Source organism: Botryllus schlosseri, chromosome 11 (assembly GCF_051294905.1).
Source record: "Botryllus schlosseri isolate E-star chromosome 11, Bs_hap1, whole genome shotgun sequence".
Classification (NCBI taxonomy): domain Eukaryota; kingdom Metazoa; phylum Chordata; class Ascidiacea; order Stolidobranchia; family Styelidae; genus Botryllus; species Botryllus schlosseri.
In genome coordinates, this window is record NC_137246.1 from 19859437 (window position 1) to 19882879 (window position 23443).

The 23443-nt window shown below is 40.1% G+C and overlaps 1 protein-coding gene across 1 annotated transcript; it reads left to right on the forward strand.

Moving 5' to 3' along the window:
* Position 1: 1 nt before the first annotated feature.
* Positions 2-22897, forward strand: LOC145450537 (condensin-2 complex subunit G2-like). The gene is made up of 26 exons (XM_080329060.1): positions 2-174; positions 538-657; positions 717-843; positions 901-1055; positions 1259-1396; positions 1683-1781; positions 3523-3689; positions 4002-4149; positions 5070-5244; positions 6043-6179; positions 6739-6894; positions 6953-7075; positions 12168-12267; positions 12332-12462; positions 12667-12896; positions 13838-14030; positions 14285-14548; positions 15319-15457; positions 15868-15962; positions 17151-17334; positions 19132-19245; positions 19302-19402; positions 20168-20316; positions 20881-21086; positions 21155-21204; positions 22328-22897. Exons 1-26 carry the CDS (start codon positions 4-6, stop codon positions 22502-22504), a joined length of 3849 nt encoding a protein of 1282 aa, XP_080185186.1. The 5' UTR covers positions 2-3; the 3' UTR covers positions 22505-22897.
* The last annotated feature ends 546 nt before the right edge of the window (positions 22898-23443 follow it).

The window sequence follows — 23443 nt, forward strand, 5'->3', positions numbered from 1 at the left end:
ATTATGGTAGTTGCAAACGGTAGCAGACGGGATGATTTGCTGCATAGTGTGGAAGGATTCGTGGAATGCTCGGAATACTTGAGAAAATTGAAATCTGATTGCGGTTGGAGTAATCAGCACATTGATTCTGGTCCAGGGAAGAGTGCTGTTGCAAACGTATGCGAAATCATCCAGGTACGTCTTTCATGCGTCGTTATATGTCTTGTTGCAGTATTCCAACAGGCTCATAAATTGTCATTGGCGGCGGAATTCTTGATTTCTTTTGCCAAGAAGGAATATGCTTTCCAAAATTGAAAAACATAGTATCGGTATGTGGAATCCAATCGGTAAGAGAGCCTATATATGATTAAGGTGAACATATCAGATCAAATATTATGATATCTTAGTCAATCACGATTTCGAAAATTAAAAGATTCGGCTTATAGCAAATTTTTTCTCGCCTTGATAAACGAGAATTATTTTTCAGCTTAATTCCACTGGGCTGCAGAATTAAATTTCACTCCTACCTTACCTTTTAACATTGAGATTTCTCTCCAGGAATTGGACACTCCGCAGTTGAACAAGCTATGGAACAATTCGTTTCAGTGTTGTCTGCTAGCTTTGCAGAAGGTATCAGAATGTTTAGCAAACGGACAAGAAAAAGCTATGTCGAATCAGGTTAGATCGATTTGTTACAATGTGTTTATCTGGACATATCAATCAATGTTAATGCACAGGTCGAATCCAATGAATCATATGCATATCAGACACTGGAACTTGTGTCAATATTGCTGCTCGGTTCGCTCCAAATGAAGAGTCCATTGGTTGTTGACGGAATGATGCAATGTGCCGAAGTGCTTCACGGTTGGTGTCGCCACGATATCCGTTTGATATTTGAGGCAATCTCGATGTCTTTTGCAGGTTCTCTGCTTGATATTCATGCAGTCAGGCCATTTTTAGGAGGTGTGATCACAAAACTTTGTGTGAAGTGGTATAAACAGAAATTGATAAACCATGAAAAGATATGTTTGAATGCAATCACTATACTGCTGAGAATGGCTTCTGCAAATCAAAAGGTGATTATTTGAGGCCTATTCACCTTTGTGCCATATGGCACTCATCTCTTTCTATAAATTCCACAGCTCTGTATAACGGATATAGATGACTTGTGAATACTTTTTCTCCATTCCACCAATTCTAATTAGCTGGCATTGCAGAAATCAAAATTGTGTACTTTCTCTTCATTTTCAATTGCGATGTGTAATTGGGATCAATTTAGAAAACGATTCTCGCCGATATATGTAGCATGCAGGAATGCATCTCGCTCTTTGACTTCAAAAGACCATCTGCGCCGATTTCAGACCAAGCTGACAAGCCACAACTTGAGGAGAATTTATACGCCGCGGAAACTATTCAGGTAACAACATACCTATTATGTCAATTTATTGGTCGCTCTAATCTCGGTGTTTCTTTGTTCAAACAAGTCCGTACAAACCTAATACCGTTATTTCGATTTTCAATTGAGTTTGTAATGCTTGTCGATATCCAAGCAGCAAATGACGCTTCAGTAATAGAATGGTTGCTCTTGTATACAGCTACGTCATTAACTAGCTTATAATCAATAATCAATGCTAACAAACATGTTCTATCGTGTTGATCGTTGACTGCTTTGTGAATGCCTATAATCCTACGTAATATGCTAGGAGCTGCGAACTTTGATCCTGGAAAGCTTTCATCGATTGCAGCTACTCGATAAGGCCATCGGGAGAAAGTTCTTGTGTCATGCAATGTTGCTGCAAGAGGTAGAAAGGTTGTTTCTTGTTTGATTCATTTCTTACGAAATACGGTTCGGCAATTATTAAGAAATGATGCTGTGAAATTATAATTTTACCTCGGTATCAAAAGAGCATAAGTACAACACACGCGCGTCCACCAACTATCATCTGGTCAACTTGAAAGATCATCTCTCTATCAAATATGGTGGAAGTGTGGAACAGTATATCGCCGGCATGTGGAGTTGTAGACATTCAAGTCGAAATACAATTAATTTCTACTGTATCAATGCTAGTCGCCACTCAAGTTTATCGGACCACGATATGACATATCGATCTCGCCTTCCGTCACATGCCACCTCATTTTGTCGCTTACAAGTCCTTTTATATTATCTTTTATTTTTCATTCAGTGTATATGCCTCCTCTTTACACCGCCTAGGCCCAGGTTGGTGTCTGATTTCAAAGACTACTAGTCGTTAGGGTGGACTGAAAAACAGAAAATTTTTAATTTCAGAATCCCAATTATAAACATCAAGGCCAAATCATTTCATCAAATTGTCAACTTGAATCTAAAAGATATGGAACAGCCACCAGCAATCAAAAACTTGTCAGATCTCGAGTTGAAAAATCATTCCAAGGTCATCACTATTAAGGCTCCTTGCCACAACCAGGCAGTGGAAAAACGCGTTGAAGTGGTGACCGAAGCATCTTCCCATGTGTCGGGATTTAAACGTAGAGATGGTCTCATCAGACAAAAACTGAAGTATCAAATGCGAATGAAATCTTGAATGCGAAACAAGATTTAAAAGTCTGTGCAGACCAATACTGTGGTAGGGAAACCATCTTCGAAATATTTTTTCAATAGAGAATTGATGTTTTTGTGTTTTAAATATGGATTTGCAAGTTATGTGCTTTCAATATGGAGTTGAACAGCTTCTTGGAGGTACAGAAATCTTCAATATACAATTGAATAGTATATTCATATTGAAATGAACCCGAATATTTTCGGCTGACACTCGTCAGGGGTAATCGTCAGCAACTAGTAAAGAATTCAAAAGAACATCGTACATCAACAATCGTTGTAACTCATAAGATCAATCACTACACGCTTTTGACATCGTAACCACTGTTTCAGTGCCTAATTTTATCCAAAAACGGTATAAAAATCAATAATTTGCTTGTAACTATTTTCTGTTTATTTTCAAGACAAAGTTCTGTGGAAGAGAGATAGAAACTTGTTGCTTCTGCATCTTTTAAGCCCAAAATCAGCTTTCTAGTGTAAGCTGTTATCAATATATAGCGAGATTAGCTATTTTTGGCTCGTTCGGTGAAATTGCATGACCACTAGAGGGTGCACGAGCCCAAAACTATTATAAAATTTTTTTTTTTCATATTTGGCACCACATATCAAGTGTCCGTTTTGTAATTCAAAATTTTTCGTTTTTCACTCCACCACCCTACTAGTCGTTTCGACACCTTCCTATCTTTTCATTGTATCGCAGTCTTGTGGTGTTTTGAAATGGTGAAATTATTGATAAACTGACACTGATAATTCAGTACAAGTAAAAATAGCTTTCTGAGATAGCCTAAAGAGTTAAGAAAAGGACTATCGGGATGATGTGATATGGAACTGTGTTTGTGAATTGCCCTTGACAACTTTCAAAATCGTAATCGCTCAAGAATGCTAATCACAAGTATGCTGATTCTCTCTCTGTTTGACAAGCAGAACATTGTCAATATTCTCGTATTCGATTCTAAGCTATTGTTTAGGACTTCATGAAAGAGATCCATCTTGACATCATGAGCAGGATATGCCACAAATATTCTCACGTGAAAGCAGAGGCGGTCGGCCATCTGTATTATCAGTGCTGGAGGTCTTATGCCGAAAATATGAAGGAACCTTTCGAAGAATCATGTGTGCAAGATTTGATGTTCAGGTGGGTGGATATACTTTGAAAATCCCAGTGGAGGAAACCCGACTGAGCAGACTTTGTCACAATGCACAAACAACATTGAAAGTAGCACACGAATTTGGGTCAGAGGCTGTTTAATGAAACTCCACGGAATGTGATTAGTCACCATGATTCACTCAACAGTATCAGTTTGTTTTTGAAGGCTATTCTTCTCTGTTTGCTTTGTGCATGTCGCTAGGTACTAGTTTAAAATCGGTGAATTGTCGTTTTTATTTGCTGACCAATTGTTTAAACATAGCGATGACATCAGAAATGCGCTTTTCTCTTGATCGTCAGGACCGTGCACGCTCCATGTAACGCAAACCAAGATTTGTTCACCCCGTCGCGTACCATTCTCCGGGCTTTCTCGACACACAAAGGCAGTGCGGAAGTCCGGCACTTGTTATCAAGACTTTACGGGCCGATAATGTGGCGTTCGCTCAAGGTAACGGTGTTATGCTGAGGTTTTTATCTAAAAAGGTCTTCTCGAATTGGCTGTGATGAATGCTCTTTCTACCAATATATAACCTGATGCACTCGTAGAGCATTGATGTAGTCTGTAAAAACACGGTCTGAACCGATCCAGCAGAAATTTCCCGTTGCACAAGTAATGGTTAACTTCATGATTGGAACGTAATATTGTAGCAAAATGTATGAAATCACTGGTACTAAGTAATTAACGGACAGAAACAGACAATGTATATTCGAATTTTCGGTTCAAAGTGGGTTGATTAAAAAATGCACTCAACTAGAATCTCATATCTCATCCATATGGTCACAGTGCTTTGTGACAATACTGGTCATAGAGATGTTTTCTCCATGAACATTTGAACTTGCATCTTTGTGCTAGAAGTTTTGGATGTTACGGTAGCACCGATTAAGGTTTGAAGGATTCCACTGTGGGAATAATGTGTCGAAATGCATTTTTAAAGACCTTCTTGGAGGTACAGAACTTCAATATACAATTGAATAGTGTATTAATATTGAAATGAACCCGAATATTCTCGGTTGACACTCGTCAGGGGTGTCAGCCGACGAGTGTCAGCCAAAAATATTTGGGTTCATTTCAATACGAATATACTATTCAAATGCATTTTTGTTGACAAAATAACTTTTAAAGACATGAAGCCTATAATTTCATACTCGAATGTCATCTCTCACCACTTGACTCAGGTCATTACAATTTATACCCGTTTCGGATATGAATACTCGAATTGTACTTATTACTGATATCTGTGACCCTTTTATACATGCTGTCAAACAAGTGTTATCAGCAGTGTAGCTCGATTAGCAGTGAACCTTGTGGCTGTGGTCCCGGCTTAATAACCGCTGCGATTAGTGCCGATAGAAAATATCTTCTTCCAGGCGACAAACTCGATGGTGCGCGCCAACGCTGCACGGCTGTTATTAGACGCCTTTCCGATGGAAGAAATAACGATGAACCGGTCGAAAGCCGCCGAGGGGGAGAGATTCTTAGGACAACAATACGAGGCTTTGTATAATCTCTTGCTGGATGATTGTTCGAAAATCCGGGCCATGGGTGAGATTGCTTTTAAGGAATTCTAGTACTTTCTTGGATTGCTCTATTTCATGTGTCGTAGGGTTGTTGAAAAATAACAAATTTGACGCAATTCCAACCAGTAAAAGCGAAGTTCATTAAGTTTTTCATTAATAATTCTGGGATTACCCACCGTCAATGCTATTTTTGCAAATCCAAAACTTTCAAAAATTTTTATGCATCGTTCTTTTAGGCAACTTAACAATTTCGTGGGGTCGACAGTAAAATTTGAAAAATAGTTCGGATTTTTTTTATGAAATTCAAAAATTTCAAGTGGCTCTGTGTCGGCTTCTACTGGCTGGAATTGAGCCAAATTTGGTGTACAACACTTCTTTAGGCAACCTAATAATTCAATCGGTGAATCCCCGGAAGCCGGAAAAAAGTTATTTTGGAGCAACCATGTACATTTGGGTTGTTCAAAAATAACATTTTTTCTTGTTCGTTAAGGCCGAAATTTTTGGTGTATCGATTGCACTATTTTCTAGTATTGCTATGTTAGGGGTTGGGATGATAGTCTTGTCTGATAGATATAACGCACAGATTAGTATACGTCTTAAGGTATTAACGCATGAATATTGAGATGCAGATTGGCCTGGTTTTATAATAGTCTTCTAATTATTTTATTTTCCGCAAAACTTCACGTGGAAGAGTCAGTTACTAGGGCCAAATATGGACCCCGATAATATTCTGACCTAGTCCTAGATCAAGTAAAAGTCTCTGAGTTTGTAAAGATGAGCACAGATATGAAATAACACATATGATTTTCTTGCACTCGGTCAGGTTGCATGATCGTGGCGGAAGTGTTGCATTCGTACTGGGAGGCGTTACCGGCACATATAATCAACACGATGCTCCAGACCATGTACAACGACCTCGCTTTTGATTGTGTCGTCGAAGTGCGGCAAGCCGTCTTCAAGGTTACTCGAAATTTAAGTTTTCTGTTGTTTGTTCTTTCTCATTGATTCATCGAAAAATTAAATTCCTCAGTAATATGAAATTCAACAATGAGACTACAATATTCAGGTCGAGATCTGATTGTCAGCTTCAAATACATAATTACTAATGCACGGTGCTATGTGTTTACTTAACATGAAATATCTAGTACTTAATACCGTCAGTCTTGACCGAGACTTGGTTATTACAAGAGCTGTGAAGTCGAAGTTTCAGTAAATTTTGAACCGCCCTTCGAAGTAGGACTTGGGTAAACACATGATGGCTGGAGTCGGTGTCTGTCAAAATGCTCTGTTTCCAACCCCCTAAAAATTGAACCCAATTTTCTGCTTTGAATATTACAGCATTGCACAGCTACGGCTTTTGCCATAAGCATGCTTTGTCATTTTTGCCTTAAGCTTCGTTCCTTTGTTCACAAAATAAGGTACTGGTGAAGAGAACCTTTACGACGCGACTGTCTGCACCGCCATATCTGTGTTGGTTGTGTTCTTAATACAAGATGAAGTGTGCATTGTTTATTGGTAGGCAACGATCATTCTTTTGGACACGAGCTTTGCGCATCCCTTGCTCGCCCAACTTCTTCCGCCTACCATGAGCAAGTCTTTGAACGACATCAACGAGAAAGTTCGAATCTCTGTAGCTGACGCTTTGCTTTCAGTCATGAACACCAATACGATTTCGGTAAAGTTCAATTTGTGTCGTCACGAGTATTTGCCGTGCCAGCATGAATTTTTTACAGTTCTACAACGTGTGCGCCGTCGACAGCATTATGGCTCGACTCGAAGTCGATTCGGCGACGATATGCCGTCGACTCGTCAAATTGCTTTCTCCTTCGTTTCTTCCCAAAGATAAACCCATGCAAGTTAGTCATAATCTCATATTTCCTGCCCGAACTATGTTGTGTTATAAGCGAGTGAGCGACTTGATAGGTGGAGTTTGTGTAGACTTATTAACACTCGTGATTTCGTGTTAATCGGCACCCGTGTATCTGCGCTATAAAATGTCGCTGTGGAACCAGAGTAGCTTATGTCCATATCTTGATGATGGTTATGTTCGTCACATTGTATTTACATAGCCATCGCCAGCGTATGGCCGTCCTAGCTTACCAAACAGTTGTTTTTCGCATTACGTCCGTATACCCGCGATTAGGGCTGGGCAAAATCGAGTACCTGAGTGATTCGATTCTGAATCACGTAATATGCTTCGAGTCGAGTCGAGTAGTCGAGTATCACTCGATATGACGTCATAAAAGAATGTAATACGTCAAAGTTCAAATATGTACCGTTTATGCCCCCACAAAGAATATAATGCCTTTTATCCATCTCATAAATGATACTTTGGTATTTTTTCGGCCATACCGATTTCATTCCACTTGGTGACAATGTTGTGGGATAATCATGACTTCGGAAATGTGCTACGTCCAGTAACAATCGTAGCTTGGTACCATATTTTTCGTATGCTACGATACCTCCAATCATGGTTTCAAGGCTTCAGCAGTGAAAATTAGTAACGAAACTATAATTCTCGTTGATAAATTAACTTTCAGTGGCGAGAAGCGTATAATTTCAGTACTCTAAAAATCGTATTTTAGTACTCGACTCGAATCATTAAAATTAATACTCGATTCAGATTCGAGTACTCGAATCATTGTGCCCAGCCCTACCCGCGATATTGTTATCTGAAGCATCAGAGTCCGATATTACAACCTATCGCAACTGCAATGCCATTTTGATTAGGCAATATCACTAAAACAGTGCATGATGATTTATGACTATCTCACGGACATTTTCCCGCTATTTGTATGCCGTTTCAGGGGTGTGTAAAATCCTGTCTTTCCCAAGATGATAAAAATGGCCACTGGCCACTCTGATTCCACTGCAACGAAATGCGGTCTCAAGTCAAAGATGACAGTGTGGAAAACATTTTGGCAACTTCCATTAGCCTTGGAAAGCCGCCGTATTCGAATTGCACCAAAATATTCCGCTCCAAATATGATGAGGTCTAAAATTAAAGATGATGGTCTGAAAAACATTTTGGCAGGGGTCATTAGCATTGGAAAGCCACCATGTTCGAACTGCGGCTAAAAGATTTTCACAAAAAGTACCGTGAAAATATTTTGGCTGCAGCTTGCTGAGGTTAATGGCTAATGCCAAATGTTTTTCACGCTTTCAACTTTAACAAATTGACATCCTGCAGTGACCTCAGTACCCCAATGACTTGAAAGGCAGTGTTCCTATTACACTGGCCAACACATAGTTTTAGGCAGACAAAGTGAGAGTGGTTTTAGGGGTTCTGAAGGGCGCTGATTCCGAATATGACCTTAATTTTTTCAAATTGGCTCTTGTTGTGGAGATAACCCATGGGGCTATTTTGACCAAAATCTCTCATTTTCGCGGCAATGACTTAATATAAAATCGGCTCAGTCATACTATAAAGTTTAGAAATTCAATCTACTTGTTATTTTTACACACAGAAGACTGTTTTAAATCAAAATACAGCGACAGCACTATATTTAGGAGTAGTAGATTTATCATAGTTGCATACTTTCACGGATATCGTATACATAAATAAACTCCAGTCATGTACCAGTGTTGGGATCAAGTCACTACCTTCGAGTCACGAGTCATCTCGAGTCATTGCACATTTTGACTCGAGTCAAGTCAAGTCAATCGATTTTCAAAGGTGACTCGAGTCAAGTCAAGTCACTTGTTTTTTGGAGGTGACTCGAGTCAAGTCGAGTCAAGTCAAGTCAAGTCACGAGTCAAGTCAGAATTCAAGTCAGATTGAATTTTCCCAGCATGAGTAATGATGCAAAGTCATTACATTTTGCTAACAGGGTGAAGGACAGAATAATTGGCCATTTATCTTTAATCAAATAACGAATATAAAGTTAAATATATATGTAAAAAGGTGTTGTATCGCTCACGCAAACGAAGAACTGCTAATAGAATACGTGAGTACCTGTAAAGCTACATACTACAGTCTGTTATTATCAGCCAATATAACGGATCGAATACGAAGCCTCGAGGAGTTGAACAAATTGATATGGTACAATACAATATCATGGTACCCATCTACACATCCGTGAGAATAGAAACGCATAAACTATATATATTCGTTTGATTTAAATCATACAAGAGTGTAGGTAAAGGTGAGCACTGCACAATGTAAGCAATGAGCCGTCTAATAAACAACGATACGTTTCTATTTGATTAATCTATTGCTACTACGACAACGTAAGCTGTGATCGTTTTGTCTGCGGTCAATTTATTTGTGATGTAACAATGAAGGATCAGTGAAACATGCAATCAGTGAATGACTGGTTGCTCTCACAAGTGAAGTGACACCGACATGGCGAAAATACATAAGATAGGGTGATTTAATCGACACCGTTTATTTAATGACTTGAAATTGACTCGTAAATTTTGCTCCGAGTCACGAGTCAATCCACATTTTTGAAGCACCGAGTCAAGTCAAGTCAAGTCATTTTTGCAAAGTGACTCGAGTCAAGTCAAGTCATACGAAAAAGTTGACTCGAGTCAAGTCATGACTCGAGTCATCCCAACACTGTCATGTACATAAGTATTTACCTAGATACTCAAATAACATGGTATTAATTCAATCAGTTTTAAGTCAATCACCTATTGTAAATTTGAAATAATCAGTTGGAATATAATATTAATTTATTTTGAAGCACAATTGTTTTTTGTACGATTTTTGCCTGTAACCTAATTAGTGCAGTTTCTCAAAAGGTTCCGGCAATGGTCTGCCATAATAATATGTTCAATTGTTCATGTCATCTGCCCTGATATCTGTCATTTGTTGTTCTGATGTCTTGGTAGAGCCTCTCCCTTTGCTAATCAACAAGATGATCAGGAAATATATCAATATGACGGAACAAAAAGTGAACTTTTATGCGCATGTTTGTGCTCAAGTTTTCAATATGCAGATATGAATTTTCGGACCAACTGTTTGTAGTGGGTGCTTTTTAATCATCTAAAAAGTTTTATTTACTACATCTTAGGAGAAATTACATGTAGTGAACTCCTTCCTAATGTGAAAATTGGAATCTTTCATCAGTATTCGAATATACCAGATACCAGATTTAAGCTTCTCGTTTGATAGGGTTACTATAGGTATCCCCACTTTGTTGACTCAGCGGAAAATTACACTGGTCAACAAAATGAAACAAATTTTTTTAGGCAGAATATCTGAGAGCCGTTTCTGGGGTTTTTGAGGTTGCTGATTACGAATAATACATTAGTTTTGTCAGATCGGCTCTCTGTCAGAAGATATTTATACCCCTAAAGAAGCCCAAAATTACTGTATTTACCCTTGACTATTTCACTCTGTAGTAAGAAAATCGTCGTTTTTTCTAGTTTTATACTGCGCATTAATAGCTACTTGACTATGAATAACCCTAATGTCATTCTCAGTCATTCTATCAATATTAACATGGCATGATGCGAGATATTTGTTTGTCAAAAAAGCAGTCGGTCAAGCCTAAAAATTGTACTTTTGCGCAACGGAAATTCATATTCTCCTGTATCAATTAGTCATTATACGAAGATTAGAGAGGAGTATAAAACTATAAAATTTGTCCTTGAAAGGCTTTACTACAATACTCATATGTGTCTCATTTCTTTTGACTGGTAAATGGATAATTTTCCACTGAGTCAACAAAGTGGGTATACCTAGTGGGTATACGAGAAGCTTAAATCTGGTATCTGGTATATTCGAATACCGATGAAAGATTCCAATTTCACATTAGGAAGAGTTCACAGCATGTCATTTCTCCTAAGATGTAGTAAATAAAACTTTTTAGATGATCACAAAGCACCCAACTACGAATAGTTGGCCCGAAAATCCGTATATGCATATCGAAAACTTGGAACAAACATGAACATAAAAGCTCACTTCCTGTTCAGTCATCTTTATATATTTCCCGATCATCTTGTTGATTTGCAAGGGGAGAGGTTCTACCAATACATCAGAACAACAAAAGAAATATACCAGGGCAGATGAGATGAACCATTGAACATATTATGTCAGACCGTTGCCGAAACCTTTCTAGAAACTACACTAAATAGCTGATAGGCGAAATTCGGACAAAAAACAATTTCGATTTAAAATATATCAATAATATTGTGTTCCAACTGATTGAATTAACGCCACGTTATTTGAGTATCCAGGTAAATACTGATATCTATGACTGGAGTTTATTTATGTACATGATATCCGTGAAAGTCTGTAACTATGATAAATCTATTACCCATAAATATAGTGCTGTTGCTGTATTTTTATAAGATAGTCTTCTGTGTGTACAAATAACAAGTAGATTGAATTTCTAAACTTTATAGTACGACTAAGCCGATTTTATATCTAGTCATTACTGCGAAAATGAGAGATTTTGGTCAAAATATCCCCAGGGGTTACCTCCACAACAAGAGCCAATTTGAAAAAACCAAGGTCATATTCGGAACCAGTGCCCTTCAGAACCCCTAAAACCACTCTTACTTTGTCTGCCGAAAAATATGTGTTGACCAGTGTTATCCATTTACCTGTCAAAAGAAATGAGACGCATACGAGTATTGTAGATAAGCTTTTCAAGGACATATTTTATAGCTTATACTCCTCTTAAATCTTGGTATAAAATTAGAAAAAACTACGATTTCCCTCCTACCAAGTGAAATATTTAAGGGTAAATACAGTAATTTTGGGATTTTTTAGGGGTATACATATCTTCCGACAAAGAGCCAATCTGACAAAACTAATGTGATATTCGTGATCAGCAACCTCAAAAACATCAGAAACGGCTCTCAGATGTTCTGCCAAAAAATTTTTTTCATTTTACATGTTATCACTTTTTCACAAAATATTGCACCTCCACTGTGTGACGGTTGAAGATTACGCGACGCGTATATAATATAATACGCGTTCCATGTCTCTTGTAGACTTGGGTCGAACGCTGCGTTAAGTTCTTCGAAAAGAACAGCCGGGCTGCTAGGAAGTTTTACGCGCTGATCAGCAGTAGCATGACAGAACAAGATATCGGTGAGTGATGGGTTTTGGTGTGTTCGTGCATTCGAGTATATTTAACTGATATTCACGGACGCAGGCGATTTCCTTTCTATGATCGGCAAGTTCACTTTGAATTGTGCGTCCTGCAGAGCTCGCAGAAACGGTGCTGCAAACTTGGACGATTCGGAACACCTTCCGCTTAACGATGTCAACAATGAGTCTACCGAGGTAAGTTACCGGTAAACAGTGTTACATTCAGTAGGACCCAGAAGTAGCAATTTAAATCGAGGCGTGATTATTCATTTCTTGACAATGTACAATCCCACAAGAACGTTACGTTCTTAGTCGAAGAAACTATGTCAGTGCAAAGAGTGTTGCATGCTCGTATGTCCATTGTCCACTAACCGTTTTGGCCGCGATTCTCTTTGCCAGGTACCTGACCATGCTGTCGACAACGGGGTACTATACGCCGTCCTGGACGTGTCCTGTATACTGTGGCGAGAATTTGAGGGCAGTAAAAACCGGGAGCTGATGAAAAACATGATGATCACCTTCTCGAGGTTGATTCACGTCTGCTTCAAAATCGCGGAAGACGAGAGAATGCTGAACGCCCTCATCTTGCTCTCTTCCTACCTTCCGCCGGCTAGTATTCCTGTATTCAGGTTTGTGTTCTGTTTTTGGGGAGCATTTTACGATACGAATTGCTACCTTCACTTTGTAAGTAAAGGTGGTATTTTACAGCGCTCGAGATTACGACCTGAAATATCGATCTCATCTCCCGACACATGCCACCTCATTTTTGTCGCTCACCCTTTTTATGTTATCTCCTAATACTTTTCATTCATTGTGCATGCCTCTTCTTTACATCGCCTAGGCCAGGGGGTCTCAAACACGCGCCCCGCTAGTAGCTTTTGTATGGCCCGTGATGAAATTTTGGATTTTCAAGAATTTGACAATATTGAAGTGCCACATATCTTTTAGATTTGAAAACTTGAAATTCACTCTAAAATTGCTCCAAAAACCTTAATGCAAATCATCAAACTTCAGTATCACATCTCTTTCAAACGCTACAGTGCTTGGGAACATCCGCTATTACGTGAGTACCCATATTATGCTGCAGCCTGCGGCGTCATCAAAAACTAGGAAATTGGCCTGTGGGCCCATTTGACTTTGAGACCCCCGTGAGCTAGGCCAAGGTGGCTGTCTGATTTCAGAGACTACTCCAAGTCGTTTTGACACCTTCCTATCTTTTCCCCGTATCGCAATCTTATGGTGTATTGATGAGACAATTCCTAATAATAAACTGAACGGTAGTACCGCTGTCAATTTCAACTGTATAACAAATGGAAGTTGCGATTCACAGGACATGTCAACACCATTTGACCCCTTGACTAAATATGCCCTTTGAGACTACTTACTTGACTTGATGCTTCTCATACCTTCATTTTCAACCGCTACTAAAGCTCGAGAAATTTTGACCACGGCGGTTCACCCGTGGAGCCGGTGAAGATTTGAATTCAGATATGAAATTTTCAGTAGGCAGAATTGATTCAGATGGTATATTCCTCAATGACAGGATATTTATCGCAGACCTTTCTTTCAGCAAAAGCGTCATTCCGAAACTGCGTTCGCTGCCTGATAACTCGCTTGACTCATACTGCGAGATTCTGATCAAGTGCGTTTGCCGTTGGGGATGGAAAACTCAGTTTTTGAACATGCTGAACGAGTGGGTGACGGACGCCGTGTCTGCGTTTACGGACCCCCACGTCAACGAAGCCGCTAGCAAAGCGCAGAAGGTGAGCGGGCACCGTACAAGACCTGTCTGTAGTCAGGGACTGTGGAAAAAGTAGTCATCGTTGGTTGTCAAGTAGAAGTAGCGATTTAAGTAAAAATATGAATATTCTTGCCTAGAAAACTAAAAACAGTGAAAAAGTAGTCTAAAATATAACTACTTGGGTATGTAGTTCAAGTATGCGAAATCTAAATGTAGTAGAAGTACTTTGTTACTGACCACCTGTCAGTCGTATCATTCACGAGCTTCCGTCCCCAGAAAAACAACCCGGCGGTCGGCCCGCGTCGTTCCATGCGGCAATCGGCGAGCAAAGAAAACCAGACCGTAACGTTGGAAACCAAGAGCAAAAAGAAGAGAAAGGCCGTGACGTTCACAGAAACGGTCGAGCTGCGGCCCGGAAAGTCTTTGAAGTACCTGGCGATGTTCCTGCGCGTGGAGAGCGAATGTTTCTTGAAGACCGATGGCAAGCAGTATCTGAACAAGATTTTGGTGTCGATAGCCAAGAATTTGGAACGCTGTCAGGTGTGGTAGAGGTTGTCGGTGACAAACAGGGTTGTAACCAAGTCACGAGTCAATCTCACTTTTATAGTTTTGACTAGAGTCAAGTCGAGTCATTTTGCATTCACCACCAAGTCAAGTCCGAGTCAGCGAGCAGAAGGTCGAGTCCGAGTCATGGTATTATGACTCGAGTCCGAGTCCAAGTCATTGTGTTGACTGCTCGGTTCCCAATTGAAGTCTTGTTAATCCCCACTTCTTATAACTCTGTTTGGTGATATCGAATGGTTCGCATCTAATTTCCTTACTTTTAGCAGCTTCTTGTCGCGTTTTCAAGCACCAGTACCAATAGACAAAATCCCGATAGTGTGGTTACTTTACTATTTTTCGAAATTACAATGAAATGTCGGTCTTGGCCGTCTGAGTCTCGAGTCATATGACTTGGTTCGAGTCATGCGCAATGACTCGAGTCCAAGGTGAGTCAATACACAAATTGACTTGAGTCGAGTCATTTCCGTATTTTGATAAAATTACTCGAGTCAAGTCGAGTCATCAGAAAATCGTGACTTGAGTCTGACTGCAACACTTGCAACACTGGTGACAAATCACCTTTGCTACTCACTCGTGTTTTTATGCTTGTAGAATACTTCCACTTTTATTATTACTCTGAGTTTATCATTCACCAAGTACCTCTACTGTTATGGGGTACTCGTGGGGAAAAGTTGAATATGATGGTACCGGCAATTCTTTATTTGCTTTCATAACCGCTGTCGAGTAAACGTTGCTTGATTTCGTAGGAAGAAGTATCGAGAAGACTCGCACGAAAACGCAAGCAAGCAAGCGACGTGTGGACGGATGAACTTCTCGTCAAGGCTATCTCTATACGCTGTCAGATCATGGTGATCCTACACCACATAGCGAAAAATTGTGACAAAGGTAAAGGACCTTTTTCCGTGGCATAGTGCACTAGTGCAGTTGTCGGCAACCTTTCGTATGCAACGTGCCAAATGTCAAGATGCCGACAACTCTCGTGCCAAACGTTTTTATATATTTGGTCTTGCACCGGCCACTGTGTTTGCAGACTTGCTGTAAAACGCATCGTTAAAATGATCTTCATAAATATGTTGTACCATAATATTTTTTCAACCTTACTGGTCGATCTGATTGTCATCAACAGACAGCCAGGTAAAGTGACATTTTGTCGATTCCTCCATTCCTATCTCATCTGTCAAGTTTTTTGGGAGAAATATATATTGAAAACAGTTTTTAATGCTAGCATGCACTGTTTTGAAATAGAAGTAAAATATTTGCATGTGGACTGTATTTGTCTAATTTTTCCTATTCAGATACTGACTCGGGTGATATCGTCGACATATCGGAATTCAAATCCGTCATATCCTGGATGTCTGATCTTGTACAGGGACAGAGTTCAACAAATAAGGTAGCACCGGTTTTACCGTTTGCTGCCTTATAGCAAGTCTATTTTTTCCATCGGATTGATATTGCATCCGCAATTAGCGTTGGAAATATCAGATAATGTCTCGCGTTCATTTGCAAGTTTAGAGATGACATTGATCTCAAGCGGTAAACAATGAATTTGACCTCTTTCGCAATTTCTCAACCTCTCCCTTGAGTAAAGTATTCTGCTGGCTGTGTTATGTTGTAAGTCAATGGTTCTCAAAGTGGGCAATTTCACACATCGGAACGATTTCACGATATGGGGTGAAAAGGCCCACTCATTGCCCTTGTATGTTCAGTTCGGTTTCTTGTGAAGTTGAATTTTCGATCGATGGCCAATTGACATTGATGCTGAAGCGATAGGCTGCAGTGCATTTTCACCAGAGCAAATTTGGTCTTCACATCGTGGTGTTTCAACAAGATAGTGTTTCTTAAACTCTTTAGAGCTCATACCCCTTGGGCTGTCCATAAAATTTTTTTCGGTACATTTCTGGTAATACCTATATTAAAATAAAAAAGACCATTGCCATGAAATCGTGCGGAGAAGATTTTTTGAGTTGAGTAAATTGGGCCAGGAAATATTCCACTTTTTGTTCATCTACAAATTTATTTTGGGCTCAAGATAGCGTGTCGGCTACGCCTAATTCCACAATTCATCTCATGCCCCTGATTTGGTGCTTCTTACCCAAAGGGCTCCATCGGCCTCTGGTCAAGAACTCCTCGTGTCATATAAACTACCTAGGCCTGGGCCAATCTACGATTCATTCTTTCTTAAAAGTGATTCATGTGTGCCCAAAAACTACGGTTCACTTGATAAAATTGAATGTGTCAAAGTCAGTATTCTTCCATCAAAACTGATGAAGTTGGAGTATGCAAAGAAAACTATCTGAGTAAGTGTTACAAGTAGATTAAAACTACTTGAGTACTCTGGCCTCTGGGTCTTTAGGTGAGCGACACGTACAGATCTCCTCTACGCTGCAATTTTGTCATACATCTTTTTTCATTCTTTATGTGACGAATAAAATCCATGATGAGTCAAAAACGTTCGAGAACCACTGTTCTAGAGGTGAGTTATATTGATTGGCGAAGAATTATCACAAGCATTCATGGACGGTGTTCCACAACATCGCAATTAGGATTAACTTCACATCATAATATCAAATTCTTTCAGTGTCTTCGAGATTTGAACACGTCTGTCGTGTCCGACGAGGCAGCGTCGACAAACTTACTTTCGCGTCTGTCTCTGTATCGTCAAGTCTTTTCTACATGTCTCGGGTCTATGCTGGAATTGCTGTCTTGCGGCGTGGAAGTGTTTGACGAAGTCGAAGACGCTGTCGCTCGCTTTTGTCAATCGGGTAAGCGTAATGACTCGAGTCACAATTTGTGTATTGACTCGAATTGTACTTGAGTCATCGCGGCTGGCTCGACCAAGTCCTATGACTCGAAAGATTCGAGATCACTTGATTTAAGTCTCGTGTATCAAGACCGATACTGGGAAAAGAGACTTGTAAACTGTCTTTTATATGTTTGAATACACGTATTACGTGTTTGATATCACCCTCGAGTTTCACAAAAAGTTAGTTCAACCTGACTTGAAAACTCGGTGACTTGGACTCATACTCGGATTTTTGTCGGTGGTGAATTGAAAATGACTCAACTTGACTGAGTCAAAATTATCAAAGTAAAATTAACTTGTGACTTAGTTACAACTTGAGCGAAACATACCACGAAATCGGTAAACTCTGGCTAAAAAATAGTCTACACTATTGCTCAGCCCTATAGTAGGCTGCTTGTCGCCTATTTGGTAAGCTGACGTCCTAATCGCAGCCTCATTGCTGCAAATAAGCACAATATTGCAACCCCTGCATTATAGGTCTTCAGTCAGATTTCATTTGAATTTGTCAGACACTTGGGGTCAGCAGACAACTCTGCTAAGTGATGACCAACTATCAACCTAGTCTACTGGTTGCAGCCATTCTTGGCCTTTTTTTTCTCTTGCACGTAGGAAGAGGCATAGATTGAGTGGGGCGCTACGTCGTGTAAGGACAGAAAATGCTCCAAGGAACACAGTTAATTTGCTCGATTGCGTCGGTGGATCGTTTTGACTTGTTCGTATCGTATGTTGCTGGCATGCTACAAGTTGTGAGCACAGCATATCCTAAACCAGAGGTCGCCAGCTCAAAATGGGCTGCGGGCCACTTTAAATTTCATAGTCCACCGGCCGCAAGAATTCAATAGAGCGATCACGTTTTGAAACTTTACGTTAGTACAACGCTGTGTACTCTAGCATGGGCGACGGGCATATTTACCACAAAGAAAACACTATTTTATCGATGAAATACAAATATCATGATCAAAAACTTCATTTTACTTTTGAACTATGAGTTGCGGACGATACCTGACAACGCTTTTCAACGACAAAGGAATCGATACTGCTACTAGCGACACATGGTACTAGCTTCAAGGCTATCTCCTCGTAAAGCTTGGTCTTGTGGGGAAGCCCTAAGCCGTTTACTAAGCCTGTTGGTCTTGTCAGTGTCTGGGCCATTGCACGTCAAGGCAATATTGACCAATTGCCTATTCATATCAGCTGATTCTACATCGATGGAATGCTGTTGCCATTGCCGAAGCCGTTTCATCCAGTGAGGAATAGTGATGTTGGGCACAGGCGTATGCCTTATTGTGAAACAACAACAATATTTTGAAACTCAAATCCGATCGCGGGGCGCAAAGTTTGACGTCGCGGGCTGGTAACCCCCTGCCCTGGACACTCTGGAATCGAATTACAGTATGAAACAGAAACAATCGTCCAGCTAAATGAAATTTTCGAAAGCGTATCAGTTGCATTGGTTCGGCGTGTAGGTCATGTCTTTTTATCAGAACAGAAGGTTTCATGAAAAAGTGTGTCGTGTATGGCTGGTATTAAACTCTCCGATTTGGATGACTAATACTGTCCAATTGGTTAAAAACCACCGATAGTGGCACCTATATTTTGTATTAAAGGGATTTTAGTGATCTGAAATCATTGTAAATTCAAGTAGTGAATAACGCAAAAAATTTCCAGTGTGGCCAACAGAAATATAGGCACTGATCCACCTATACATTCTCTGCTGATAACAATATTAAGTCACTCATACTCCCTTTGCTTGCAGACATGAATCTGGCTGATTACTCTGGCGCTCTGATGCAGATCATACTTCAACTTCAAGAACACGCCGCCTTTGAATTATACAACTCTCGATTAAACGAAGCGAGCAACAGCTCTTGTAAGTTTGTTTTCATTTCCTGCCGTTATCGAATGGTGTGAGATTTTTCTGTTTAGCCGCCGAGGTAAAACCGATGTTGAAGCTCGTCGATATCATCGATTGCTGGATATGCACGTTGCTGCAACGTTCCAGGCAGGAGCCGGAGTGTTTTGTTCAGGTATTTTGGAGACCTGTGTTCGGTACTAATCGTCAATAGTCATATTGAGTTCGTCTATTGGTCTTGGCCTTCGACGGAGTCATGTGAGATACGTTGAGCCTATTGCATTAGCCAGTATAGATAATTAAGATCTTGATAGCTTGTCATAGAAGTCCAGTCTTGTGTGCTGTAATCAATCCATTTATTTGCGATGAGACGTGGTTGTAATTGGTCACCGTAAATACTATTATTTCAAAAATGACCGAAATTTCAATTTGACTGACCTCATCATCTACGGGTTGGATTTGAGTCAAATTTGGTGTGCAACGATTTTTCAGGTAACCTGACGATTTGACAACTAAGCCAATGAAATTTGAAAAAAAAGTTTTTTTTAACATCTCTTCCGCTCTAGTCTCGAGTCTTATGACTTGGTTCGAGTCATGCACAATGACTCGAGTACAAGTCAAGTCGAGTCATTACAACCCAGCGATGATACAATAAATTCTTTGCGGAATACTGATCTTTGCTTTCCATCATTCCATCTATATATATATCAGTTGACATCTTTTCTTTCGCTTGAGATGTTGCATACTCGCCAAGTCATATTTCGTGTTTTCGATGTGTGATTGGTTTACAGTGCTACTGCACCCGTCTCTCTCTCGTGGATTCAGTAATGGCCGATTTACATTGGGACCACGAACACTGTTTAGTCGCAGATGGCTCATGATTTAGATTTTGTATCATCAGACTGATGTTTGCGCTATGGTTGTAACGTTTCCGTTGCAGTTATATCGTCGAGATTTGCGCTCACACCTAAAGAAGCTTCTAAAAGACCAGCGTCTCGTCTTGGCCGCCTTTCCCGACATGAACCTGTACGACGTCGTGGTCGAAAAGCTGCTGTCTGCTGTACTCGCAGACTTGACCAACGAAATCAAGTAATGCATTTTGTCTCGCAAGTAGAGCTATTATCCACCATGAAAGGCGGTAGAGTGTAGACTATGATTGGTTGTATAGTAGCATACGAAACATCTAGTACAAAGTTAATGCATCTAAGTGGAAGTGACATACTTGGGAAGTCGTCATCAACCCCCCCCCTCCATCATTGCCACAAAGCAACGTGAAATAGGTATGGCTGGAAAAATACCATATAATCTGGAATGTGATGTAGAGCTGTGAGTAGAGATTTTACGATCGCATAAAAGCTACATATTTAAACTTTTCATGGGATTTATACGGTCGTGACGTGATAATAAGTGATACTCGACACTTTTTAAAACTTGATTCTTAATTCATAATCAAATCACTCAATTGAAAAGTATATTTATATTGAAATACCCCGGATATTTTCGGCTGACACTTGTTAGGGGTAATCGTCAGCAATTAGTATGTTTAAGTTCTGTACCTCCATGAAGCTCTTCAAATCACTCGATTATGTCCATCCCAGCGCACATGGCAGATGTAAAACGACATACGCTTGATTAATTATTATCCATTTGCAGGTCGCGTCAGCATTTTTGGGTGGCGAATCGTATTTCAGAGCTCCCCGCTTTTTCCTCGTCCGTAGTACCGACGGTATTCTCCACACCGGTGGAATCGGTGTATGTCTGCGAAAGCGTCGTGCCACGTCTCGTAAGAAAAGTGATGGCAGACAACGAAGAGGCGGAGGCATCTCGCGCGGTCGCCGTGCTATTTCGTGCCATCAAAGGTATCGTTCGGTCGTTCTATGGTGCTCATGGCGTGTGGCATTATTTCTGTTTTTTTTCTGATTTGCAGATGGAAAAAGCAAATCCGACCTGGAATCGTGCTACTCTACGTTGTCCAAAGTATGTTCAAAAGTTGTTTTTCCTGAAAACTGGCTACTGAACCTTGTCGCCTGGGTTTTAATGACTCGAGTCGCGATTTTTGGTGACTCGTCCTGACTCGAGTTATTTTCGTTAAGTACGTAAAACGACTCCCAAGTTATTTTCTTGAAATACGGAAAATGACTCGACTTCAGTAAATTTGTGTATTGACTCGACTTGACTTGAGACTCGGACGGCGAAGACAGTCTTTTCATGTAACATCGCAGAATAGTAAAGTTACCAAATTATTCGTATTTTGTCTATCGGTACTGGTACTTGTACAAACTGTTAAAATTGATGAAATCAGTATATTATGAATGCGAGGCATTTGATGTCACCAAAGCAGAGTTGTAAAAAAGTGTATTGAACATGACATGAACTCGAAACTGAACGGCAAACATAATGATTTCCCCTCAGGTCTCAATACTATAACTCGGACTAGGCCCTCTGTGTTCCCGACTTGGACTCTTCTTGACTCGGTGGTGAAGTGAAAATGACTTTACTTGACTCGAGTCAAACCGATAACGATCGAATTGACTTGAGACTCGGAACCTTGTGACAACCCTGTTTTTTTTTTGAAAACTGTCGCCTAGACCTTGTGGCCGACTGGTTACAGAGCAGGTGACTGAAATGCAGATAAACCAGTGGTCGGATTCAGCTGGTTCGCAGAAGTCACGTAGAACTGTCTCACGAAATTTTATGAGATCGGTGAACTTGCTAGCATTACTGGTTAGTATCAATCACTTTTTGTAATAGAACTGACTGAAAAATTTGACTTTTGAGATAAGAATCTCCAGCACTAAAAATTGAACTTAACACCACTGAACTTAATTGCTCGTTTGGCGGTTGTAATTGAAGCTAATTCGCTTCTGGACTTCTGCTTTCGCTTGACCAGCATCATAAACAGTAACTGCTCGTATATTATGAGTGTCGGCGAATTTCAAGCTCCAGATAATATTTCCCATGCACCTAGCAGTGGCACATTGACACTATTATAGATGATATGAAAACTTTGACGATTTGCATCTGACTTCATTGCCCGCCTCTGCAATATATTCGGTATGTCTATACCTTGCAGACGAATAATTTTTTTCTCGATTTCCAGGACTTCCCCTCGTTGATTAGTGCCATGAACGATCTTGAGGCAGACGACAGATCCTGCCTAGTTAAAGGCGAAACCGTGGCAGACGTGCAGGAAAAGGGTGCCGCTGAAGATATAGTGGTTTTGGAAAACCCGGATGCGCCGAATGTGTTCGAAGATGACGATGATCTCTTCTTGTGAACATGGCAGTTTAAGCTGATCTACTATCACTGCCAACAGTAGTTGAGCTTTTTGCAACAATGCACATTTTTTCGTGTTTGGTTTATGCGACTTTGTGATCGGTAAACTATTTGCAATGGATTTTGAAGTTCAAGCGTTTAAACAAGTTTGGGTATTGGTAACAACACAAAGACGGCGAGTCCCAGATCATGGCACATTGGAGATGAGTCTTGAACCACTGTTCAGACGCTGCTCAAATTTGATACGCCTCGGTGCATGCATCTCTATAAATATATATAAAGCACTGCCAATACCATAGTAAATATGGCACAGCATGCCAATATTCGAACATTACTTTCATCAAAGTTACCAATCACTTCTTTTCCGGTTCTGATTACAACAGCATCTTGGAAATTGTTCTGAATTGTTACTCATGCCGGGAATAGTAGCACAGTAATTTTCGGTTAAGATTCCTCATATTGAATAATTGCTTCATGGTTCTCGCGGCATGATAACGAGTATTGTTGACTGCTGTCCAGATTGTAACCAAATGACAACGCTCAACCTTGATGTAGAAAAAGGCTGTAGCAAAACACACCTTGTGGGGAAGCCTCAATATTGACAGAGGTGGTAAAAGTAGTCAAGAAATCTGCTCAAGTACGAGTAGAAGTACTTCTCGCATAAGGAACCTAAAACTACTTGAAGTAGAATTGACTGACTTGAAATCTACTAAAGTAAGTAGTTATTTCATGTCTTTTGTGCAGAAAGTTTCAACGGTGGTTTGCTAAAACGCGTCTAACGTTAAAAAAGTCCACTTTTCCAGATTAGGACACGTCATGGGCTGCTAGGTATAATAGGTAATTGTTAGATTGCGAAACGGTAGTTTCAAACGTTATGACGGCCATAATTACTGTGATGAAATATTTGGTATAGGCGACAATGCGGTGTGAACGGAACAAC